General features: G+C 39.2%; 1 protein-coding gene across 2 annotated transcripts in view; it reads right to left on the bottom strand.

The window, feature by feature from the left end:
- triob (trio Rho guanine nucleotide exchange factor b) overlaps positions 1-25,480 on the bottom strand; it is a 144,582-nt gene that overhangs the window by 39,408 nt on the left and 79,694 nt on the right. For both annotated transcript variants that reach the window (XM_088929119.1, XM_088929120.1), the window contains exons 8-25: positions 23,678-23,869; positions 22,835-22,966; positions 22,222-22,452; positions 20,240-20,362; positions 19,196-19,387; positions 16,985-17,154; positions 15,182-15,356; positions 9,848-10,043; positions 8,198-8,364; positions 6,793-6,912; positions 6,328-6,519; positions 5,757-5,906; positions 5,351-5,465; positions 4,060-4,175; positions 2,743-2,865; positions 1,713-1,907; positions 1,489-1,604; positions 838-904 (exon numbers count right to left, since the gene is read on the bottom strand). In XM_088929119.1, the coding sequence (XP_088785245.1) occupies positions 838-904; positions 1,489-1,604; positions 1,713-1,907; positions 2,743-2,865; positions 4,060-4,175; positions 5,351-5,465; positions 5,757-5,906; positions 6,328-6,519; positions 6,793-6,912; positions 8,198-8,364; positions 9,848-10,043; positions 15,182-15,356; positions 16,985-17,154; positions 19,196-19,387; positions 20,240-20,362; positions 22,222-22,452; positions 22,835-22,966; positions 23,678-23,869 (2,772 nt within the window). The remainder of the gene's footprint in view (positions 1-837; positions 905-1,488; positions 1,605-1,712; positions 1,908-2,742; positions 2,866-4,059; positions 4,176-5,350; positions 5,466-5,756; positions 5,907-6,327; positions 6,520-6,792; positions 6,913-8,197; positions 8,365-9,847; positions 10,044-15,181; positions 15,357-16,984; positions 17,155-19,195; positions 19,388-20,239; positions 20,363-22,221; positions 22,453-22,834; positions 22,967-23,677; positions 23,870-25,480) is intronic.

Here is a 25,480-nt window from a genome sequence, read left to right as displayed (position 1 = left end):
AATACATTCCAGGAAACAGGCACACAATGGGTAATAATGTTAAGAGTAAAAACACAGTTACAGTCATTTAAATCAGCAATTCAGCAATACCCCAGGTCAATTACTGAAAAACTCAATATTTAAAAAAATAATGTTTGTAGGCCTAAGGTTTTCTACTCAGAGCTCATACAAAATTCAATGCAATATCCGCTACAGAAGACAAATTTAAAGTGCAGATGAACATTTTCAGAAACGGATCAACAAATCCCTTTAGTTGCATAAACATAAACCTCCATTATGTTACAGTAATTTTCCATGATATGCTTAAGTTATACAATCAACCTAAATGTTAGTTTGTTGCAATACGAAATCTGCAAAAAACACCAAAAGCTTAAATTATAATTTTGTACAGCTGTGCTTAGGAGACTGAATACAATATAGCTCAAAAGTGAAAATACATAAAAAACATCTTATCCTATTCATAAAAACAACTGAAAACACATCACAGAGGGAGTAAACAATCTTTATAATTTCATATTCTTGTTTGATTCAAACTCAATTAAACTTGAACATTTTGTTAAATCTGACATTTTGTACTTCAGACATAACATTACAATTAATAAGAATACATAAATATGATAATAAGTACATTATTAAAACCACTGCAAAACCCAAGTTTATCCAGTTACATAAATTAATCTCATATGTAAGTCTTTCTCTCAGGGAAATGTCACATTAAAAAGGCTGTAGGTCCATAACTCCCATTGTCTCCTGCACCAGTGAAACAAGCAGGATCTCATTAAAATGCAAATAATTCAAGTACACAGGGCCATTAGTAAATTGGACTGTGGCACTTACATCCATACATTCCCGAAGGTCTCGGACATAGGCCTTCTCCGTCTGAATGAGTTCAGCCATTATGAATCTAAAATGCCAGATTTTTGCAAATATTAGATACACAGGCAAACATGGATATTTTCCTTCTCAAAATATTTAGTGCACATGGCTGAGCAGACAATCCCAATAACATTAAATTGTTTCCAAATATATTTAAGGAACTTCAGAGTTTCATTATAACAGATATGAAAGCTTGAGAACAATAACTTAAGTTATAGCCATGTGACTTCAAAATATTAAGCATAAATTCAATGAGCCACTTCTCACCGTTGGGTTTCCCATTACAAACAATACTCATATTACACAGGTATACAGGCATAATCACATCCATCCACTGTTCCACAACCTGAAGTCCTCTGAAGGCACTATGGAATCAATCGTTATGAAACACTGAGAAATGCAAGAACTGTCATCACGTAATTCTAAAATAAAAATTAGTCTGCGTAATAAAGTGATTATTTATTTCTGAAAGCAACACCTGATGCTGAAAAAAAGATTTAGGTGTTGTGTCTGCAGATACTAAAGTTGACAAGTCTTCTAAACTTGCTCAGCACTGAATCTATGCAACTCAAGTCTTGTGCGGAAAAGAAAACGTGGTCAAGGCAGACATACTCCTTTCTGCGGGCCGACTTCCGCCTTTCTTCATTGAGCTCATGGGCAGCATCGCGCAGCTTGACCTCTGACCCCGGGGCACTGGCAGGGATGATATCCAGCTGCAGGTCTTTGCTCTGCAACAGGGAGAGGTGTGGATCTGGCTACGTGAGCTTTCTTCAGGCAAAGGCGGCCCTGAACCGCACTCCCGTCCCTCCCTCCTACCCTGTTAGCCCTCAACATACCGATTTGTTGGAATCCGACGATATTCCCAGTGCCTTTTCCAGGGAGGTGCGATACTTGTCCATGCGGAGGGAAAAGTCTCTGTACCTTTTATCCACCGCTGTGACCCATTTCTTTATTTCCACTGCATGGGCGTGCCCTTTGTCACAAAAGCCATCAGCCAGCTGTATCAACAATTTCACCCGTTCTTTGGTTTGCTGTCAATACAATGGAAAGGGGGGGGGGGGCGGGGGGCGGGGGTAGATATTAGCAGGGAAAGCGAATGCCACAGCGCTGGGGCTCTGAAGTACAGAGAACTGTTACACCACACGATTAAACATGAGCCACTTCGTGCAGACGAAAACATAACCATGGGATCCTAGGAATAGGAAGATACTGGTTTCCACAAAATAATAATTTTGTTAGAGACAGAACTAGAACGAACAGCACAAAAAAGGGAAGGAGGTTTTCCATTTCTAGTTTTAATTTTGATCTGAACATTTAAAAGTTATTACATCAAATAATGTGATATCAAACTTTTAATAGACACCAACAATTTCCTGTGAACTGACAGATGCAAGAAAGGCAGGAAAAGAAACATGAGGTGATCATTGTAATAGTATTATGACCCAGGTGATTATCCACACAAAGGAAGCACTGCACTTCTCTGTTAAAGAAGATTTGACAAATACAGATCTGACAGAAATCTTGACGCTTTTGAGAGTATACTGTATTGTAGTTCTTCCAATCAGATTCTTGAGTAGAAAAATAAGTGCATGGGGTTAAAAAAGCACTTTTAAAAGAGGTAAAATATGAAACTAGCATCACGTTGCCACCTTTATAATATTTTTACATTTTCCTACTGTACATCTTAAAATAACTAATATGAATGTCTCTCCTGAAGACAACCCACCGCCATGCTAATGCTTCCCCGGTGTTACTGTTGCTGTGGACAGTGTGGGCCCATATAGTCTGGAGAGGACATCCCTAAACAAAGACAGTGATGCTACAATACAAATGGTGAACGCTTTTATTTCTGCCAGTTTATCTCACCTTAGCTGTAATCTGAAATTCCTCGTGTTCCTTCAGGAGCTCCTGTGTGTGGTGTATGCTGGACCCCGTGGAGGTGTGGGTGGACAAGTAGAACTCCCCAGTATCATGGATCCATTCCAAAGCCTGAAAAAAATAAGATGACGTCACTTGCTGGGTGCCGCTGAGCCTGTAGTGCTGGTCAATGGGCCAAGCAGGTACCAAGGAGGTAGGTACCCTGTTTAAATAAAGCACAGCTCCAGGTGTGCACATTCCAGAGGAGAATGAGAGGTATTCTTCCTACTCTCACAGGTATGAGGGGCGGAATGGCAGAGCCAATCCGGCTGATAACTGCCAATTCCGAACCAGGAGCAACCAGAACAAAAATCTTTTGATTACAAATATTAAAAACCTTTTAAAAAAAAAAACTGACCGGAAAGATACCATAAAGAAGGGATAATAGTCTAAAGCTTTTAGGCAGCCTAGCATAATTCAGTAATTTATCAAACAAAGAACAACAGGTCAATAAAAGTAATAATCAATGTACGCAGTATGAAAAGTATTAATCTACACAGAGGAACCAAAATGACAACCCTGGTGCTTCCAGCATGCTCGATGGAAAAAGAACTAAAGATGTCAAGTAAAATCCTGTAAGTCCTAATGGAAACAGTTAAAATTTATACTTTTTATAAATGTATAAAAAACTATACTTTGTAAGCACTTTTGTCCTCCTTTGCAAACTCTTTTCAAGCAGTTCTAAGTCATTAACAGGATTTCCTGTAACTTCCCCACACATCACCCACATTTGTCCATAACTGCCACACCTATATTTTAATGCCAGTGGTTTTATAAAAATATTACAATGGTTCCAACAGCAGGGATCTAATATCCACCCTAACTGCTGCAAAATTTCCAAAAACAGCTGATAAGGATCACCTAAATGATTCACAGCCTGCAGCAGTGGAGGCATGTTTCATATGAAATGCTAAATTACACACAGAGTATAAACTAGGGACATCAACATTTAAGACAGTCGTGAGATGAAACTGATTCAGTGACTTCAGTAAAGCAAGAGAGAAGATACCGTTTAAGAGAAGTTTAAGGAAAACCAACAAATTTATTAGTATCTGACAATATAAAAGGGATAATTTGTAAATCAATTTAAATTCATAAAAACTTAAGAAAAAGGTCTTACCAGAAGCAAACTCTTTTTGTCCCAGTATAAAAATCACTGCATTGAAGAACTTCACAATCTTTCTTTATTAAAGAAGGCAACTGCATGACCTTGCAGGAACAAAGATTCAGTCTTGTCTGAGCCCGGGACCGGTGGCTGGTACTGACCTGCTTGGCACTGCGCTCAAACACCACGTACTGCTGACACTGGTCCAGCCGCCTCTTCCGCATGGTCCAGAAGTGCAGCACCCTGTTTTCCCTCTGGAGCAGCTCGTTCAGGATGTCTGCAAGGGAACGCACAGGGCCCAATATCAGGCTTCTATAAAGAAATGCACTATCGTCTTTTTTTAGAAGTTGCAATTCTCCAAATTCAAAAATTAAACTTTCAACACATTCTCTGCAGAACTCGGATTAACCCATCTTTGCTCACGATATCTTTGAGGTACCTTAGAAATCGAACGTAAGGCTAGCAACAAGTACAAGATACAGCTATACCATATGAAACTGCACACATTCTCTTAAGCTTCAATATCTAAGAGAAGAAATCACGTTCTTTCAGAAGTCCTTCAGATAAAGTTACAAATATAACCTGAAGTGTTTGTCTCACCCAACCAGTAAAACCCATTCTATACATTTGTACAGTAGTATCAAGGGATATTATTTCTTCCCCTCTAGGGAAAAAAAACTCCCCCAGAAAAAAATAAATTGCCTATCTTCAAAAGTTCAAATTAAGTTTTTTTTTTAATTTCTACTACTAAGAGAACTAGAAATTAGTTTGTACCATATAATGAACTTTGAGTGCTTCAGCTTTGAAAATGAGCTATGCTCAGTGCACATAAAGCAACATTGGGTAAACTTTGAAGAATCTAATTAAGGACTAAACCAGCAGATTTAAAAATAAGTAACAATTTGGAAATTTATCATGACAACCACACTGACCTGGCTCTTTGAAATTAAACCACATTCATTTGTAACAGTTGGTTGCTCGTAGCTAATTAGTCTGAGGATCTAATCCACCTGGTTCTTGAAAGGAGCCAGAGTTTGAGTTCTAAAATCATGGCTAAGCAGCTTGTTCCATACTACCACAACCTTTGTGCAAATGCTACCAGTGATTTCATTCAGCCATTTCTTAAAAGAAGCCAGGGTAGCCGAGTGTTGTTTTTGCACACATAGACATTGATGGTAATCTTACAGTAGTTGTAATAAGTGTATTTTTACAGATCCATATTAAACAGAACTAAATAATTCAAGGGATACTTAATTAAAACAGGCTGAATCCACACACAAAACGAAAAACACCATTATCTTCTAAGCACACACCACTCAACTGAGAAGTACAAGAAAGGTCAGTGTGGGGCTTCCACCTTAAAATATAATATTTCAGTGCAAAAGCCTTTTTGAAAGGTTCTGATCTTTTAAAACTGTAAAGGCCTTCACAGCAGCACCAGATTAAACCTACTCTTGACTTGCTGTTCGGGAGCTTTGACATGTGTGAGCGTCCCGGGCATGTTCACGCTGTTTCTGTGCAGGTACTTCAGGAACACATCGGCATTCCGTCGAGCGAGAGTACAGGCCTGAGGGGGACATCACACAATAAGCAACACCGGAAATAAAACAGAGGCATATAGTTATCATCGTTCCAAAAAGACATGGTCTTGTGATCACTCAGAAAGTAAAAGGGCAAAACGACAACAAATTTGTTTTTGAAAACTTAGTTATAAATATTTAACATGAGTAAAAACAAAATTGAAAACAGGTGATTACAGTCAATTTAAATCTTAAAGACAATCACAGGTCTTCAAAGTATAATTTTTAACCCAAGACAGACCACAAAAGTTTCCTTACTGCCCTCCATACTTGGTTACCTTAAGGAACGCTTCCTTCTGCTCCAGGTGTTTGCTGATCATGGGGGTGACATGGTCAGACTCGCAGTTTGGACCCAGCTTGTCTGCGCCTCCACACCAGTCTTCTTCTCGCTTGTACTCCTGTTCGAGACTTTCCAGCACACTACACACCTGAGACACCGAACAGGGCCAGAGGTCAGAGACCACACGCCGCTGAGCAGAATTAACACCAACCCCCTCCAGAACTGGTTAGCGTTGCAGTCAGCTACCTGTTCCTACAAGCAGTCGAAATCGGTCTTTCGAAGAGACTGCATGGTTATTGTACAGTGCGTGCTATAAATTCTGTCCGTTGACCAACAAAATTGTGATATCCTGTACTGTCTTCCTCGGTGCGAAAAACAAAAACCTTGAGCTTTAGAGTGTGAATGTGAACAGGACTCTTTCAGCAGCAAACATGCGTAGAGCATGACAGTCAAAAAAGGTGGAAACGAGTGCAAATACAGTGAATGGACACTCGCGAACCGCGCAGGACAAGCCCTTGAGCTCCAGGGCTTCTACCACACTGAACCCCAGCAGCCAGAGGGCCCCTCACCTGCTCCGAGGTCTTGTAGAAGGCGACGGAGGCGTTGACCAGCTTCAGCCGGTCCTCCATCTTCAGCATGAGCTGCTGCCAGTGGGAGGCGACCTTCTCTGCGCAGTCTCTGATCATGTCCATGTCATAGTGGTTGGCCTGCAGCATGGCCTCTGCCTTCTGCTGCACCTGCAGCGCGCTCTGATGCGTTTTCTGGTCAAACAGTCATATTAGGGATTACTCCGATTTCATATATAATAATTATAATTATAATATCTTTTTAGATATTAGAAGTCTGTCCATTCTTTAAGATGGTTCTTGTTTTGCCTAGATGTATCCATCTGAAATTACAGTACAGACGAGGAGAAACATACCATGCGTTGCCACTCTCTGGCATCGCATTTGATCTCAAAGTTTTGCAGTTGATTCTAGTTTGCTTCTACATCCAAAGAAAAACAGTAAAAAAAAAAAGAGAACTCCACGCACCTCAATAGCGTGCTGGAACTGCTCGTGCTCTCTCTGCAGCTGTTCTGCCTCTTGCAAAGAGCTGGCTGTGATGAGCCCCGCATTCAGCATAGACTCCCCATTCCTGATCCACCCCAGCACCTATTCCAGCACACAGCAATCCAGTCAATCCAGGGAAAATGAAGACACTATCCTCTTGTTTTTCAAACACAGGTGACAAACCATCTACACAAAAATGTGTAAATTAAAAGCATGCTCTGTCTAATCAGAGGATAAAGCCCACAACCTTAAATTTGAAATACACTCCTGGATCTACTGAGCCAAAAACTTAAGGGGGCCTAAAAATCAACAGACTTAAACATGCAAATGTCACTACAAGAGTAACCTTTATAAAAAGAATTTGATTAAGAGAGAAATTACATGGCTGCATTTTTTTTTTCCATTTAAGAAGGAAAATTCTCAGCAGAAGGAGCACAAACATTTTGTGACATTTTCAGGGCTAATATTTAGCCCTAATATACAGCATAAGATATAACATGAGCCCCAAGAAAACCTTAGGAAAGAAAAGGCTCATGACAGAGACACTGCTACCGAAAAGTGCACAAGACATTTTCAAAACACCACCGTAAACAATGGCTTGAAAAACATGATGCAACAGAACAGGAACTTTTATCAACTCAGAATTCAAACAGAACTTTCAGACCTAATTACTATTTAGTCTGTGCTCAATTTAATGTGATTTTGCACTCTTTCACAAACAATACTGCACGCTTTCTGCGTGTCTGGCCTTTTCTACTCCTGTACAACACGAACCTTAACAACACTTTCAGGACTGCATCTCTCAATACTATCCATTTTATATTATCTGCCCAATTCTTTGGTGTAACTGCAAGAATGACTAGACCAGTAATTCAAAGTGGCTGAGATTAACATCATTTTCACATTAATGAGAAAAAACAAATACCACACACTTAATTTACAGAGACAGGTAGACGCATGATTTGAAAACCAGGTCAAAATGAATTAAGGGGCGACCGTAAACCACTGTTTGATTTTGCGCGGCTCCAGTCATCATGACTCATTTTCCTCCACAAAAATGTTTCACGTCAAATTAAAAATGCATCCTATTAAGGGCATTTCAGGATATTAAAAATAAAATAATAATGAATGAAGTAGAAATCATTACAGATTGCAAGAATAAATGTATTAAAAGGCCATCATCAGTAACAGGTCAATTAGAGTTGTGACTTCTTATCCTTTTTGCTGAAAAAAAGCCTCAAACACAAACTAACCACTTTGAGATGCGTCTTTTAAAGGCGCTATATAAAACAGTTTACTATTCTCTCTGACCTTGTCAATAAATAAAACACCCAGCGTTGACAGACAAGGCAGTGAAGCGCGGCTTCAGCACGGTGGACCAGCGCACCTGTTTGACCTCTGCCTGCAGGTGGCGCAGCTGGACGCACTGCTCCAGGTGGCGCCGGTGCTGCTCCGCGGCCAAGTCCAGCTCCTGCTGCTTCTCGTGCAGGAACTCCAGCAGGTCCTGCACTCGTGTGGCCATGTCGACATCGCGGTCACACAGCAGCTCCACACCTGGGGCACACAGGGGCAAGAACAACGGGTGTATGTCGTTATCCAAAGCCACGTACAGATGTTACAAAAACCTTTTTTTCCTAAACTACTTTGTACATATTTATATTCCTGAGTTTCCTGGACACTATGCTAGAGCCTGCAGTGGCAGTGTGCCACCTGGGATCTGAACCCACGAACGTCTGAAGTCCAGAGCCCTCAAAACGATTTCACTGTCATCCCACTGATAACACCAACTACATCGCAAACTGCAATAGAGTCTTTATGAGCATCAGTTTGTAAGATGATTTTTTTCTATTTTGTCTCAAAGACATTATATCGATTTATTTTTTAATTCTGTTATAAAGAAAAAAGCGCCAACAGAAAACTGGGCCGGCTGTAATTACACTTAATTTTAAATCTGTTATGAAAGCTCAAAATAGAGATTTGGACTGCTGAAAGCACAGATTTCATGTCTCCCAAACTGAAAGCCTTTCACTGTAATGCAGTAAAAACACTCATTCATATACAGTTGCAAGAAAGTATTTGTGAACCCTTTGGAATACTTATTCCAGTCTGGACTGTGAATGTTTAAACGATGTGTTCAATATTGACAAGAAGTACAATTGTTTGTGTGTTATTAGTTTAAGCAGATTGTGTTTGCCTATTATTGTGACATAGTTGAAGATGAGACCACATTTGTATGAGTAATTAATGCAGAAATCCATATAATTCCAAAGGGTTTATAAACTTTTTCTTGCAACTGTAGGAATGTGTATAATCCTCCACAATCCCAGAAATATCCAGCATGATAAGACTTTATCCTTTTACGAAATTAAAGACTCCAGATAATGTAAAGGGATAGTAACAGAATGCACTTTCAAAAGACTAACAGACATTCTGTATCATTATTGAGATTTTAAAAATCTTGTTTTGTAATAGAAAAGCATCAATAACAGTAGCAAACTGCATGCAGCTACACAACTCAAAACGACTAGTGCAGAAACACTGTACTATGTAGCATTACTGATATAGAACAGCTGATGACTAGAACACAATAGTATTTATTACACTCAAGCCAGAACGAAAATAGTCTCTCCCTTTATGAAAAGAAAACAGTCTTGCTGCACTAAAGGTTGAGTTTCTAATTTAGTATTTTCTGGACTTGAGAAAGATAGAAAGTGTAATTTTCTGGTGCTCAGATACTGGGCTTCCAAGCCATTCTATAAATGTTCTGGTCATCAATAATAGAAGCCATTATGTACTAGTCTGCAAATGACCCATGAACTTGGGACATTTCAAATGCTGTGAATATGTCAATATTTGTCTTTTTTAAATACACTTAGGACCAGCTAGAATATAAATTGTGTTCTATGTTGTTTTCAATCACCTCCCCAAATTATTCATTAGGATTCAGCATTAGTATCATCAACAGATAGTTCTCTGAGAAAATCAAAAATCAGCATATATATAGAGAGAGAGTTCGATGTGTGTAGTGAGATCTTACCTGAAGTCTGAACCTCATTGACGTACTGCAGGAGCTCTTGACCCTGGTGGATGACGTCGAAGGTCAGATTGTTCATGGTCAGGGCCTTGTCAGCATGATGCTGTAGCCTCTGCTCAGCCAGAGTCAGGTCCTCCGTGTCAAAGTCATTCATCTGCTGGGACAGCTCATCGTTCCACGACTCCAGGTCAGAGATTATCTGCAAGACAAAGCATTCAGGGTCACAAGGCTGCCTGTGCAGCCTAGGATCATCTTTATTATTCGGAACAAGCTTCACTTGAAAGAACCTTCTACTTAAACCCAAGAGTTGGAAAACGAGATGAAAAGGGCATTTGGTTCCACCTGTGGATCTCAGGCATGTCATGACAAACGCGTCAGTAAATATACTCTTAAAAAGTTCTAACTGACTGACCCTGCAAGCTGAAGTGTGAATCACACCTTTATTCTGCCTTCCTGGGACTACAACAGAAAAAATATCAAGCTCTGCACATCACAGCCAATATTCTAATTTTTGTCTCTGTCTCAACTTTCTGCTGAAGAATTTAGAGCTGGTCATCTGCATTATGAAGCAAACAGAGCTCAATTCTCAAGGTGATTTTACAGTCTTAGGTTCTATTCAAGGATGAGAACAGCTGCATGCATCTTTAATGTCAATGCAGTTATGTGGTGACTACATATTATAATCATCTCAAATTCTACGTGACCATTAAAGCAAAAAAACAACTGCCTTTACATTTCCTTTAGTAAAACCTTACAATAGGCACAATGGCAGATTAGCCAAAAGAATTATGTATTCAAGTACAAAATGCATACATTCCATCTATTCTAGAAACAAAAAGTTACAAATATCAAAGTAACAAAATAAATATGGAAAACTATTAGAAGATACAATATTTATTTAGCTCTGTCTACATACTTTACATAGCAAAACATTACTGTACTCTATAAAAGCATTCTTAAAAATAACTAACATGAAAAAATATAAATCAAGATGACATTTTTTCTATAAAGCTATAACACCAGATATACTTGATATCTTCTTTGGGTACAATATGGGAAGATAAAATAATAGCCTGATTTTCATAGCCACAACTGCAACCAGGCCTAATGAGCTGGATCTCTGCAGTGTCACTGCTCCATTTCTAAAGCACTTTATTGTGCTCTGAAAGACTGGATTCTTTCTACATGGCACTGTGTGCTAATGTACAGGGTGGAAAAGATTGCAAGACCTTGTCCTGCATTGTGTGCAAGACTATCAACAATTTAATCAGTAATTAGCAAGGAATTTGATGTAGCAACTAGATGATTTGGAATTTCTGACTACAATTGTAAGTGGCTGAATCACTGGCATTGTCTACTTGTATTGACATGTTACAATTCATAAAATATATATCTCAATCTATACAATAAACAATGATATAGTATAGCATTTGCCAAAACTATGAAATGGTGCTTACCGTGTTAATTTTACCTAATTAAGCTTTACATTTCATTTTTAAAAATTGTGTTTAATCTAAAACGGTTTATCTGGCAACTGATATGCAAAAGGGATAAAAAAATAATCTACCATTGTATTTTAGAGCACTTATAGTTGATTCTTTGCAGTTTTATACATTTATAAATAATGTCTTGGTACAAACAGAATCATCATTAATTTAGTAAGTGGATCAATAACGCCAAAAGAAAACAATATACAACAAATTCTCAAGAGTAGGAATTTTTTTTTTATAAAAGCCTTGAAAAGTAGTACAAAAAAAGCTCAATTTAAAATTAATTGAGGATCAGGAATGACCCTTTTTATTATATGCTACACATACTTGTAATATTATTGGAATGTTACCATTATCTAATTTATTAATAAGTGTTTATGATTGTTATTTTATACAAAATGACACAGATTATAAAGCAAAACATTATTTAACTACAGTCTGTTTCACATTCAACTGAACCTTGCACCTCTAAAGTAAGGCATGATTCCGTGCTGGAAATTTTAATTCTTCTAATTGTAACCAATCATTTCTGACCTCATTAAATATTGTGATAGCCTGAAATGTTTCACTGGCAGTTTGCCAATTGAAAAAAAGACACCCGTCTTGGGCTAAGCTAAGGTAAAACACCTTAATATCCTCATTGCGTAGATTTAATATTTTGATAAAACTGCATGCAACTATGTAATTCCGCAGCAATAGTCCAGTTCATGAAACCACAAATCAACAGCAGACCACAAGATTCTGTCTTGATTTGCACTACACTAACAAAGAAAATGGAAGCAAGATGTTATTGTAATCCAAACAGAGTTCAGCTAATTTTGCTTCAGCAGTTCCCACTGGGTGAGAGCACTACCCACAACAAACTGGCTGAGCAGTCTCAGTACAATGCCAATGTGGGCAGCACACTGACTTGGTCTGTCAAAGCCCATCAATGTCTTCTGTCGAAACAGAATTTTGCTTAAACAAAGAATTAATTTCTTCAGACTGCAATTATGAGACTCCAAACCTTGAGAAATAGCAGCAGCAAAAGACATGATTTGCAGCACAAACTGGACAAGAAAGTTTTATTGTTCTTAAAAATATTAAACAGATTACACACCATGCCAAGCACTGCATCTATACATCTGGATAGACATGGATCGTTATTTTGGCTTCTGAGTGAATAACCAACTGATGCAAAGTGAAGTTTAAAATGTATCGGAACATAAAGATACCTTTATATGAAAACATGCGTGTCCCCCAGGATGATATACTAATCTTAATGGGACAAACAATCTCTTGGTGTCCCCTGCAGTCGAGGATGCCTGCCTTCTATGATAGCCCCCATGTCTGAGCCCAGACAGGGGTCATGAGAGCTATCGGGTAGAGGCTGCCGCAGTGTGCACGCGTTTCTCAGTCGAACTGATGGTCCTGGTTTGCTAATGGCATCCACAACTCTGACTCCATCTCATCTTGCTGTTAATCAAGTCTTGAGCAGAAGCTGGTGGCGATGCTGTGCTTCACACTGGCCCTCAGGACACCTTGGGAGCAGTTTCTCTTCCACCCTCTTGAGCACATGCCATGACTGAGATGAAGGAAAGTCTGCTATGGAGCTGGATATCCAAACAGGAAGCCAGAGGGCAACACCAAGAGCTGCTGAGGCGTTCCTACTGCTGTTTGTTGAAAGTCATCTTTCCGTGCTGGTAGAAGAGGTCTCAGCTGATTGGATGCTCAGATTCTTAAACGCTATTCTTCCATCCGCAGTGTTCGCAACAGTTGATCCAGTGGGATGATGTGCTGTACTTGTTTTTCTGGCAAAACAGGGTGGAAAGGTGGCCAATGCCACTGGAGTTGTCTTTTTCCCCTTTTTGTTAATCGTTCCACGCCAGAGATTGAGTTCCTTCCAGTGCTGGTACTGAAGTTGGAGAGAAGAATAAATTCCTCTCGTTGGGAAGAACATGCCTCCTTAAGTCGTTCTTTGGTGACAAGAATGGGCAATGACAGTGGCAAGTCTTCTGCCTGGCAGTCTGCAACTGTCCTATAAGATGCTGGCTGATTCCAATAGGAAACTCCTTAAGTTGATCTACAGGTCAATTGCTAATGGCAAAATCCACACTGAGGCGTTTATCCTTCCAGAAAAAGGAATTTCCACCTCCTTGTTACATGAGCTGCCTGCCTAGTCTCACCGAGTAACCACAGAGAGAAGAACCATTTAAACAACTACTTTAACCTCTATTTTTAATTAAAAACAACACTCCCTTTATCCAAACTTCTGAACTTCACAGTTAATAATAAGATAGCCATTTGACAGCATTATTTCTTAGTTACAATACAGTGCAGCAAATTTACTTTAACCTCTGTTTTTAATCAGCAACAATGTAACTTTCATCCAAAATTGTTCTCATTTTAGCCTCTTTCTTGTCCTCATAAGAGAATCGCTCTGAACTCGTCTGAACATGAATTGAGGACGATGAACACCACATGCCTCACCTATGCCCTGTGTGCTGCAGGGCACATTTCCACAGGTCAGGGAGCAATTCTTGAAAGGGTGTGTAGTCAGCAAAAAAAGTCCTGCCAAAGCTGATCAGCCAGAACCATGTTCATTTATGAAGCTAGTACAGCCTTTTGCAAATGCACTAAATAAACACAGTTATTATAATGCTGTTTAACTTTTATGTTTTAAATGCATTCCAGTATGCTGCTATACCATGTTATAGTACCTATTTTTATATTCCAATATAAATATCTTGCATAAAATCGCAAACATTTGTTTAAATCCAACGCACAAGTCCTTGTAAGGACAAAAACAGAGCATACTGCAATGGATCTGTTTACATCCTAGATTGGGGGAGAAAACTCTTCGACCCTCATTCCTCAATCCCAACACACATAGCACCTCCATTTGTTATATCATTATAATATCAGCTGGGCATCTGTATTCTCTTTGCACAGCCTTTCATCCAGAAATGCAGGCAGAAGATGAAAAGGATTCAATTTATTGCCAAGATAGAATCAATAGCTTTCATTAGAAATTAACACAACTTCATAGATTCGAGCAGATCAAAGTATTCTGAGGATTTCATATCAGTAATAAGGTTACCAAAAGATGAGTCTCAGAACTATACGTGTTGTATTGTCTTTAGCAACAACATTCTAGTATACATTCTGAAAAAAAGATTGGGTTTGAATAAAATAATTACAATTTTGCTTTAAAAGGGTTCATCCAAGTTTTTTCTCTGATATAGACAGAATATATGATGAGGAGGTCAAGCAGAGTTAACCATTTTTCTATACATTGTGATTCTCCCATAGCTTCAGACTGAATTCTGAAAGATATCAGCGTATCTCTGCAAAATGACTTTGCAATTTACATTTCAATACTTATGGAAAAAAAATCAGTAATGCCCTTTAATTTTCTCCACCTAAAAGTATTTCAAAGAATCATTTCACTCAACTATAAAACTTGTATATTAATATTTATCTCAATTAATCCTTTATTAAACAAAATAAGGAAACTGAGAACTAAAGACCAAATTCTAATTTACCATGACAACCTGCAGAACCACTTAGACATCACCACGGACAATAAATAAATACAGCTTTGTACTGCAGCTCTAGGTGCTAGATGAAACTCCCTCCCTAAGATACCTTCAAATGCAGAGGGAGCACCAGCAATATCAGCACCATGCCAGAATCACACCCCAAGATGAAGCAATCAATGGCATGACTATGAATGGCTCCATCGCAGAAGGTGATGCAAAAAGAACAATGAAAGACCTGGGAAAAGCAACCTGCAAGGATTCCCGAAACGTCCTCCCCTAAAGAGGCCTGACTTCAAGCTGAACCCCGAAGAATGAATGAAACGTACATCAATGGCATCTCTCTCGAAGACGCGGAGCTGCAGGAAGAGCTCGAGCTTGATCTTGCGCTCCTGGAAGAGCTCCTCCATCTGGGCCTGGGCCTCATCCAGCTGCTGCAGGACGCTCTCGATGTGGTTGATCGAGCTGTTGTGGGGAGTCTTGTTGCTTGAAATTGCCGAGTCCCTGAAAGATATTAACAAAATACCAGCTCAGAGAAGGAACCCTAACAAATACAATCGGCAGGGTGATTGCAACAGTCAGTGAGTGCACTGATACACAATAAAGAAAGGGCAGTACATGAGGATAAAGTTCAGAGCTAATAGAGAACTTCATAACAGGCTTACAAGTAATTAAACAAGTCTAGGCTTGAGAGCGTAACATTCTACACAGACTAGAAGTATTTTAAGAGGCATCTTGCAGACAATTCAGGAACCTTATCAAGAACCACATTCACAATTACCTCCTCTGTTGGCTGGAAGGGTTAGATGAGGGAGCATACTGATAAGAATCTTTAAGTGAACTTCAAAATTGAAGTGCAATCTGAATAAATAGTCCTCACAATATAAGTGGCACATTCCTTAAAACCCTAGTGGATTTTGGACAACTTTTAAAATTCCTGTATTGTAGCAAATTTAAGATGTTCACGATGACTATAAAAGCCATATATAAGTGACTGCAAAGTAAAAGGACAAAATGCTACTAATAAAATAATTTTTGACAGAATATAATGAAACTCATAACCCAGATTCTGCAGATGAAGAAAGTTGTGTCAATTGCTGGCCAAACCTCTTCCAAGCAGTCACAAAAGAAGCTCATTTACATTTTCAGATGTCATGCAGTGTGCATATATAAAGGGGAATGGGCTTCTCAATGTTCATCCTTCTCATGATCTACCCTCTCTCTTACTGTGGTCTTTTTAATTAGACATCCACCTTTGGGCAAAAATTCACTTTCACTTCATGTGTAAAAAGCCACATTCTTAACCCTTCCCATTGTGACCTTTACATCTGAACTTCCTCGATGCTAGGATTCAGTTCAACACAACAACCAATTTAGTTTCTGATCCTACAGCACACACAGCCAAAAAGGAATTAAGTGTTATATGCAGTAGTATTTACATTTTAGATATGTAAAACAACACCTAACCAATACCATCACAGAGCATTTACTTTTTAAGCAATTCATCAACCTTTTTTTAAAAAAAGAACAGTAATATTAGGCAGATGGATAAACACCACAGACCAAAACAATGACTAGCAAGAGCTGAGCAAAGCAGCCTTAATGACCATTCTGAAGGCTCTGTCCTGTTCTGCATTACCCTTGCTAATAGCAGTTCCCTGTTGATGAAGCTGTTAATAAAAATAAGCGATACCATTATCAGTATTATTAATGTATTTGTATCAATTTCAGCTGGACATTTAAATCAAAAAAGAACAAATTAGCATTGAGAACTATGGCCGAGAGATCCGTTAATACAGTAGGGTACTTACGGGGGCAATCTGACTGAAATACCTTGCTCACGCGTACAACAGCAGCAGCATCCTGCCTGAGACTGGAGCCCGCAAGCCTGTCTGGGTACCCTGGAGTCCAGAGCACCTATCCACAACTCCACAGTGCTGTTTCTACTGCTTCCACAATGATATCCCTTTCTACAATTAACAGCTTTATAATAATTCTAGTAGCTTTTTTTATTTCATTGAACAGGATGAAGATAAAATGCTGGGCACTGGGAGATTTCCAGGCCTGCCGCGTTGGTGCTGCCTGCTGGCTGCGTTTAACTGACAGTAACCCGCAAAGCTCCTGTCCCCCACCTCAGCTGCTGAATGAGGTCTTCCCCTTCCTTGATGACGTTGACAGTGACCTGCAGTGTGGTCTGTTGCTGCTGCCCGAAGCGCTTGATCAGGTCCTGCACAGCCTCCACCGACTCGGCGTAGACATCATCCAGCAGCTCCTTCTGAAGCTCCTCCAGCCACGTCCACAGCTAGAGGCGAGAGTCAGGGAGCTCATCAAGACCGGGAAGCTCAGGCAACATGGCAAAATCAATTTGGCATGGCCTCGGGTTTTTTTCTGCTACATCATTAAGAAAAGAAATAGTTTTGTTTCCTCTCCAGAGAAGAACTATTCCAATTTTTGTTTTTCTTACATTCTGAAATCTTATCTATGCAGTTTCCGGTATTAAAACGATACTTCAAGGTTCTCCAGAGGGCTGGGCAACAAATCGTTGGTTTGTGAATTTACATTCATCACTTGATGTTTTACATCATGAAAAGTCCTCATGAAAATTAGGATAATTTAAGACTGAGCCAATACACTGAGCATGCTAATATTTTCACAATATGTACACACTCAGAAGTTAAATATTATACTAAAAAATTAGGATCCATAACAGTACATATTTTTTCCTGCAATTAGTTTACAATAGCAATTTAAAAAGATGTATCATATTCCAGAGCTGTGAAACAAACATCTTTAAAATTAATGTATTAAAATGTACACATTGAAGGTTAGAACATCAAGAACACAAATGGAGTTAGTTCTAGCGCTTTCATACATTTATACGTTAATAGTAGAGAGCCTGGAAAGATTTCCTAGTACAATGAAGTTTGCAGACCAAGAGAAAACTGGCTCTTTTAGAGCTGAGTCAGTTTGGGATTTGAATTTGGATCACACAGCTGGTGGTGACAGGGGGCACCTATTTCAGATTTAAAAAATGAACTGAAGTATGTTACACTTTCTGCTCTCTGATTCCATGTTATCAAGACAATTTTACAGAGAGGAAAAAGTAATTGCCCCTGAGAGTAAATTAGACATGTCAAAACAAAAGTCATAACATTCACTTTGTGAAGCAACTTTAATTTGGTTTGAATGAAAAGTGTATTCTAATAACTTATGGAGAAAAATAAGCAGTTAAAAATTTTCAGTCATTTCTTTCAAAATAACAGAGAAATTACATCATTCCCCACCTTGCTAGCAAATACCCACAAGTTATTTTTATCTTTAAGGGAAACAATTTCCACAAACGAACAAATAGGACATGGAATTGTGTTCATATGACACTATTATGAAGCACAATATTTTAAACATCTTCAATTTATGCTGGGTAACATCTGTTAAGCATACAGAAAACATTCATGAACTGGGTCCCTAAAACGACAGCACAGAATCGCCTATTGTTTCAGATAGGAAATCACGTGCAGGAAGCAAAAAGGCAGAAGGCGTAGTAAAACTAAAGCAAATATACAGGCATAAGAATAATTCAAAACATGAGTTAAGAAAACACACAGAACTTGATACCAAACAAACATATCTTGACTTACTGCTCTGCTGAAAGAACATTATGGAAAAAATTGAGTTTAGATCCGCACATACAATTCCCCAGTCCTGGTGAATTTAAGTTGTGAAAGCAGAGGTAAGGTGTGTTTCCTTTAGGAAATGACCTTCCATCCTCCTGCACTAACCCTGTGGCTCTGCCAGCCAATACAGACAGCCATGGTAAGACAGTTCCATTAGCAGCAACATATCTGGGGGTGCTCTTTTCTTACACCACTGCCTATCCTGTCGTCTTTGCCTTGGTTGGTCTTCATACTCCTAATATCTGTTTGAAGGCTGCAGGGAAATCACACATCTTAACAGCACAATGCAATTTCCTTATTATAAATGTATGGCATAGCAATGATAGTCAGCTACAATTGCTTCCAATTGTTCAGAAATACCTGAGTGCAAGGAAATATAATTTAGGCAACTAGAAGCAATAACAAATGATGCAGTAAATTCTAAACAGTACATAATACAGCACGTGCATTTACCAAGATGACTCACCCAAGTGCAATTCCTACACTTATAGAAAACAAGCTCAATTATTGACTGCAAATAGTCATGTGAGAATACGAGTCTGTTGCAGCCTAAACTGCACTATGAAATTACACTAGCATATATCTGTACACACACAATTCAAAGGCTATATCTCAACAGCCATGACAAGATGTGTGTTCCCCTACACACAGGTCCAGACTGGGCATTACCTCTTTGACGTGAGTGTGGAAGGAGACAGACATGTCCAGCAGCACCTTGCGCTGCTCCACCCTCCTCACAAAGTCCTGGATGCGGTCCTCCAGCTGGTGGGCAGCCTGGTAGATCTCCTCGGGGTCACACTCCCCTGTCTGCGCCAGCTGCTCTGCTGCCTCCAGCAGCTTGTCGGCATTGGTGTACGTGTTCTGAGAACAAGGAAGGCACACGAGTTAGAAGACATGGCAATAATTCCACAATTATTAATACTAATAACAACAGATTAATATTCTTAATATTTCAAATGTTTGAAATCCCTTATGCTATCAAAAATTTCTAATCACTTCATTCAGACTGATCGAGATGACCACAAATGCAAAATGCAAATAAATTCATGCTGATCTTTGGATCCATTTCTTTCATGTTTGATGTTAGACAGATATCCAGAAATGTTACTCCAGGAGTCAATTACATTTTGAATGTAATGTACATTTTGAATCTTGACATACTTAATTTTCAGAACAGACTTATTCTCACCTTTTAAAAATCTGCAACAAAGCATATCTCCACTACCTTTGTTTTCTTCCTAGAACACATCTGTTAATATCTAATTATCTAAATAAATATATTTTACATACAAAAATGTATGGGGGAAAAAAGTAAGTTGATAAGTAAAACCGCAAACTCCTACAATAAATCATGAAGGTGCTGGAAGTTAAATATTACTGAAAGCATAAAAGCCTTGTAACAGTAATGGTCCCAAATCCTGTAAACCACCTAATCAATAGCTGATTGCTTTTCATCTACCATGGTGGATAAAGACAGGTGAAATCAATAAAGATAAAATTCAAATGCAGAAATGAAAAGACTTACCTTAAGCAAGGATTTACTGCATTCACCATGGGAGATTTCTTATGTTAATTTCGATAATGCATTTAATGCACGGCCTACACAGGTGCAGTGAGTTTTAATGTATTATAATTTAAAAAAGGAACTGTGGTCTTAGAGCCACAAAAACAACAGAAAGAAGGCAACGTGATCCTTGTCAGCACGTAGGTTACCTGGGCCACTTCCTCAAAGTCCTCGTGCCGCTTCTGCAGAGCCCTGGCCCTGTGCAGGGACTTGCCCACCCCAGTGTGCTTGCTCAAGAAAGCCTCTCCATGATTTTCAATCCAGTCCAGAACCTGAACCATTAAAAAAGCAACACAAATGGTCACTCCTGAGGCCACTTTAAATCTGCTCAACTCTAACACCATCAATTCTCGACAGTGCTACTGAAGAATGGAAATGCCTATCACTGCACCACCAGGTGGTGCTTCAAGCAGAGGAAGACACTCAATATGGTCATTCATCCCAGAACACTAAAGGGGAAGCGAGTTCAGCTGCAACACTGTCACATTTCTTTAAAATAAGATATTTTTAATTTAAAGCCGACCTGAAATATACATGTGAATGAGAAGAACAAAAGTGGATCCATAAATAAAAAGCACCATGAGCAAATTAGTGCTACATACACATATTAGACCCTGACATTTTTAATTCTTTCATATTTATACACAAAGACAGATGTAATTGCAGACATTTGAGGTTCTTTTTCGATAGTGCAGCTTTCATGATGCAATCACACATGAAAAATCCTATAGTGCCCTTCTAATTAAATGTATCAGCTGAAATCTGACTAAAATTTTAGAAATAACCAGATGTTCTAAAAAAAGGCCAAGTTCACAAGTATGAACATTTGTTAATGCATCATGGTATACTGAACAGGTTTTCAACCTAAGACACCCTAGGTGCTAGGAAAACGAAATATTCAATGAGTCATGAAAACACAACGTTATTGGTTTCATTGCTCAACTGCTGTATTTTTAATGAATTAACAAAATAAAGGTGCTATTGTGAGGCTTTTTCCTACATATTATTCACTGCTGCAGTCAAATTTCCTTCCTAGATGTTTCAGTATATCCTAGGTAGTCTGAAAGCTATCTCAATTTATGCATTGTATGATACATACAGAATAACACGCATCTTACATGGCAATGAATAGGATTACCATGGCAACAGTTACCTAGATTATGGATAGATCTCGCAACACTCAGAATACCCTGAGGCACGAGGAAGGAGTAACTAAAGCCTTCTCCTAATCACCGGGCCGTCTGCGCAACTCACAAAGAATATGCTTTTGGAATGACAGTGAAAGCAATTTTAAGAGTTTGAAAGAGCCTACATGCCCACTACTAATTAGACACTTATTAGTGCAGAGTAATAAACCTGCACTGAAGAGCAGAGACAAAAAGGCAAAACACTAAATCATGAAGCTTATTTGAGCTCTGAGCAATGTACTGGAATAAGGTGCACTCCACTGTAATTCAAAAGCAGGTTTTAAACTGATTATGAATACTTTCGTTTTAATTTTATATTATTCAATTAATGTGCTTTTTTTCCATTTCTGGGAGTTATTCAATTTACAGTTCAGTACAAACTCCTTTGCTGTTTTGTCCTAGTTGTTTTGAAGACTGACTTATTTGCTTATGCCAAATATATTCTTTTCATCCCACAAAGTAATCAGGCAAAAGGAAAGACTAAAAATATCTTCCCAGCAAAGACTTGGAAAGGACAATGCAATACCAGTGGTTGCAAAAGGTTCACCACCAGTGCATTTAACTCCGTTCCTCATTACAGCATTCAGAGACGTGTTGTATTCAGCCTTTACACTAACTGCACACGGAATACCTCTACATGAGAATTGCAAATATTCAGATGGTCTTCACATTGAGCTTTTAGTCATTAGGAGTGACTGAATACCTGATGAAATCTTCATCATCGTCATCACTAGGAAAAGGAACAGGGTTTGTCTTGTGAAAGTGAGCTGGTTCTTATCATCTAGACTAATCAATACAGCTACATGATTCAGCAGCTGACGGTTTTCTATTTGCGATCGAAACGTCAGCTGGGAATCCTGAGGTGCTGTGAGGAGCTTGCGCGTGACGAAGAGCACCATGCGCGTTCTGCGGCCACAACGGGGGCAGGAGCGGGGCTCACGGACCTGCTGGACGTCCTGCTGAAAGACACACAGCTGCAGGCGCTGGTGGAGGCGGACTTTGCGGTGCTGCCAGATGTTCTCCAGCTGCCTCTGGTGGTGCAGAACCTCGTGGATGATGTCCAGCACGTGGTGCACTGCCTTAGAGTAATTAGCCGAGGCCGTTAATGAGTCGGCACTCCCAGGGGTCAGAGGTCGCTGCAGTTTATCCAGCAGCGCTTTCCCGTCTTGGCTGACCTGCATGTTTGGCGAGCAAAGAGATCCTCATGATGGCTGTATGCGTCAAAATATTGTTCTATTTTTTAAGGTGTTGATGAATCGGTTTTGTGTATATGTAAAGATATACAAGTAGGTAGCTGTGTCAGCATGCACAGGCTGTAAAGGAACAGGTTATGTGTTATTCCACGCTGAAAGGAAAAGAGGTTTGGCTGTAGAGCCTTCTTCAGGTGTCATCCTTCAGGGCCACTCCCGGAGAAGGCTCCATAGTCGAAACACTGTCTCATTTCTTTTCCTTTCAGCGTGGAATACACCTTGACCTGTTCTAACACAAAGTTAAATATAATATTACTATTCATATGCATTCAGTGAATCAGGGCTTAGTCAGAACCAGACAGTGTACCTCGGAGTAAGCCGCTGTGATGTGATCATACAGGCCCTGATGGTGGTGGATGGCGTCTTCAAGGTCCTGTAGTTCAGATGGCAGGTCCAGCTCCCCACAGGCTTTACACCAGGAATCCACATTGTTCATGTACTGCAGGAAGTGGACAAAGCACAGCCTCAGGACACATTACCACAGACTGGGAGGAGCTGCAATGCTCTTCCAGGAAAGGGGGCTCTTCTTGGAAAGGGTGATGATGAAGGCTGCTTATGTAGAATGGCCATGAAGCCATTTTTGCAGCCACGGGTTCAAATACCTCCAAAAGATCAACCTGTTCTACCTACAGCAATACCCCAGCATACCGTGCACAGCTCTGGCTGCGCAAAGATGACATCGCGTAGCCTAAACACAGGTTCAACTTGTCCACAGAACAGAACCACAAAAAACTACATTACCTGTGCTTCCTTAATTAATTGCCACTAAAATGTAAGTAAACCTTCCCAAGATAAGGTCAGAGAACCTTGTGCAAGAAGGATGAACTGTCAAAAAACATGTTTTTTAAAATATCAGAAGAATTGATTTGCCCTAAAAACATAAGTGTTGTTTATCTCCAACACTGTACGAGCTAATTCATGCTAGTACACATTAGTAAGAGTTGTGCTGTCAGCTTTTTTCAATCTTTCACTAAAGATGTTAAGAGCAGGTAGCTACAAAAGAGCAAGCTACGGTTGATAACTTTGAAAACTAAAGACAAAAACAGCCCCTGAAGAAAGCATCTTTCATTTCAGCAGTGGAATTACCATCCACTTGTTCCTTTCACTGCCAACGAAAATAAGGGAACAAGTAGATGGCGTGTTGCCTCACCTGCTCAGTTTTTTGGTGAAAGACTGCAGACATGTCAAGCAAAGTGCTGCGCTCATCCAGAGCTGCTGCAAACGCCTTCCACTCCTGCTCCAGCTGGCTGGAGATCTGCTTGATCTGCTGGGAGGCGTAATGACCCGACTCCAGCAGGCGGCTGCCCACCGACACGATGCGGTTAATATTGACATAGACATTCTGCAGGGAGAGAGACAGAAGAAAAATACCAGCAGGGGTCCATGTGGCTTGGTCAAACAGACGGCGCACCAGCTATACCTACAAGATGCCGTAAAACCAATAAGCTGTTTGTGTAAGGAAGAGAGTCGCTTAAAAAATAAACATGAGGATAAATTACCAGTGTTGACTTTCTCCTAAAAAAAGCTTTGAGGTATTTTGTTCATTAAAAGATCTATTCTATTTTATTAATTAAAAACACATTCATTTTCTCAAGGTTAAGTGTTTATTTTTAAAACAAATATTCATCAGCGACTCTCCGTCAAGAAAGTTACTTGAGGTGTATCACCTCCTTTTTGAGTGTTTATTTCCCCGAGTCCCACCTCAATGTGCTAACTACAAAGTACATGGCTCTCCCTTCCAGAAATGTCTGCTTCAACAGTAACTTTGATGACAAGCAAATCAGGTTCTGTGACAGGACACATTGCTATCTGCTGTTAAACTAAAACATGTATGTCTCAGGTTAAAACAATCATTGGTGCAAATAAATTGAAGTGACAAATCAGTTGCAAGTAATCAACTCCTTTGCCAGAAATAAAACTGTAAGGTGAGTGTAAGAAGTCTGATTCAGGACTGCTGATTACCAATTTCAAGTTGAAGATCACAGGTGGCACAGGAACTACAATACACAGTATTGTAATTATCTAAGTATAATTGAAAACACTCGCCTGATGACCAGTATTTGAGTTACCATTCAATGCTCCAAGTAACTATGTTCAAAAGTGTTCTTATGAATGGTACAAAAGAATACAATTTGATACTGTATTACACTATTTTAAAAGATATACAAAATGTATAATTAGGAATGCATTTGTCTGTAACAAAACTAAAATATCAAGTTGAAATTTACTGTAGGTAAGTTGCTCAAGACAGTTTAAGCCCTAGTACCATTTTGAAACATCATTTCAGAGACCTGTTCTATGTATAAATTTCTTCTCTAGTAAAGGTCTGGAATACATACATTCACACACATATAGACAGTCACTTTAGCTCTTAACAACGCATCTTAAAACCAAAAAAAAAATCCTCAGAGCAAAAGTTCAGTAAATGTGCACCAGAGTTTCCAGCACAAGCCAAATGCACTGTTTTTTTTGTCCCTAAAGCAAAACTCAGCTACACCCATGGGGCATTCTAGCTCCACCACATGCCCAGAATTTCTTTGACCACAGCACAGCAGTCAACAGGCTTACTGCTGTCTGAGCACAGAGCGAGTCATGTGAGCGGTGCAGGATGAGTTCACAATAACGTGTACACTGGGCTGCACTGTGCCATTCTGCACCTCTTTATGTAACTAACGGTTTTCAAATTATTTTTCTGCATTTACTACAGAATGACAGTTCTCACTGTATTGGACAGACTAATAAATTCAACCTAAAATTCTGAAATTGTTAAATGCCTTCTAAACGCATCTGCTGAAAGATGTAAGCTGATATTGTTTTATATTAGTATTAATTTAAAATATGAATTAAAAACTTGGACAATCAGAATAAACAGAAAAATATTCCTTCAACTAAAGCCATATGAAATAAAGCATTTTATTTGGTGCACAAAATGAGTTTTAATTTCCCCAAGAGC

This window comes from Atractosteus spatula, chromosome 12 (assembly GCF_055471065.1).
Source record: "Atractosteus spatula isolate fAtrSpa1 chromosome 12, fAtrSpa1.hap1, whole genome shotgun sequence".
Taxonomy (NCBI): Eukaryota; Metazoa; Chordata; class Actinopteri; order Semionotiformes; family Lepisosteidae; genus Atractosteus; species Atractosteus spatula.
The sequence above is the reverse complement of the archived record's forward strand: the minus strand, read 5'-3'. Positions and strand labels throughout refer to the sequence as shown.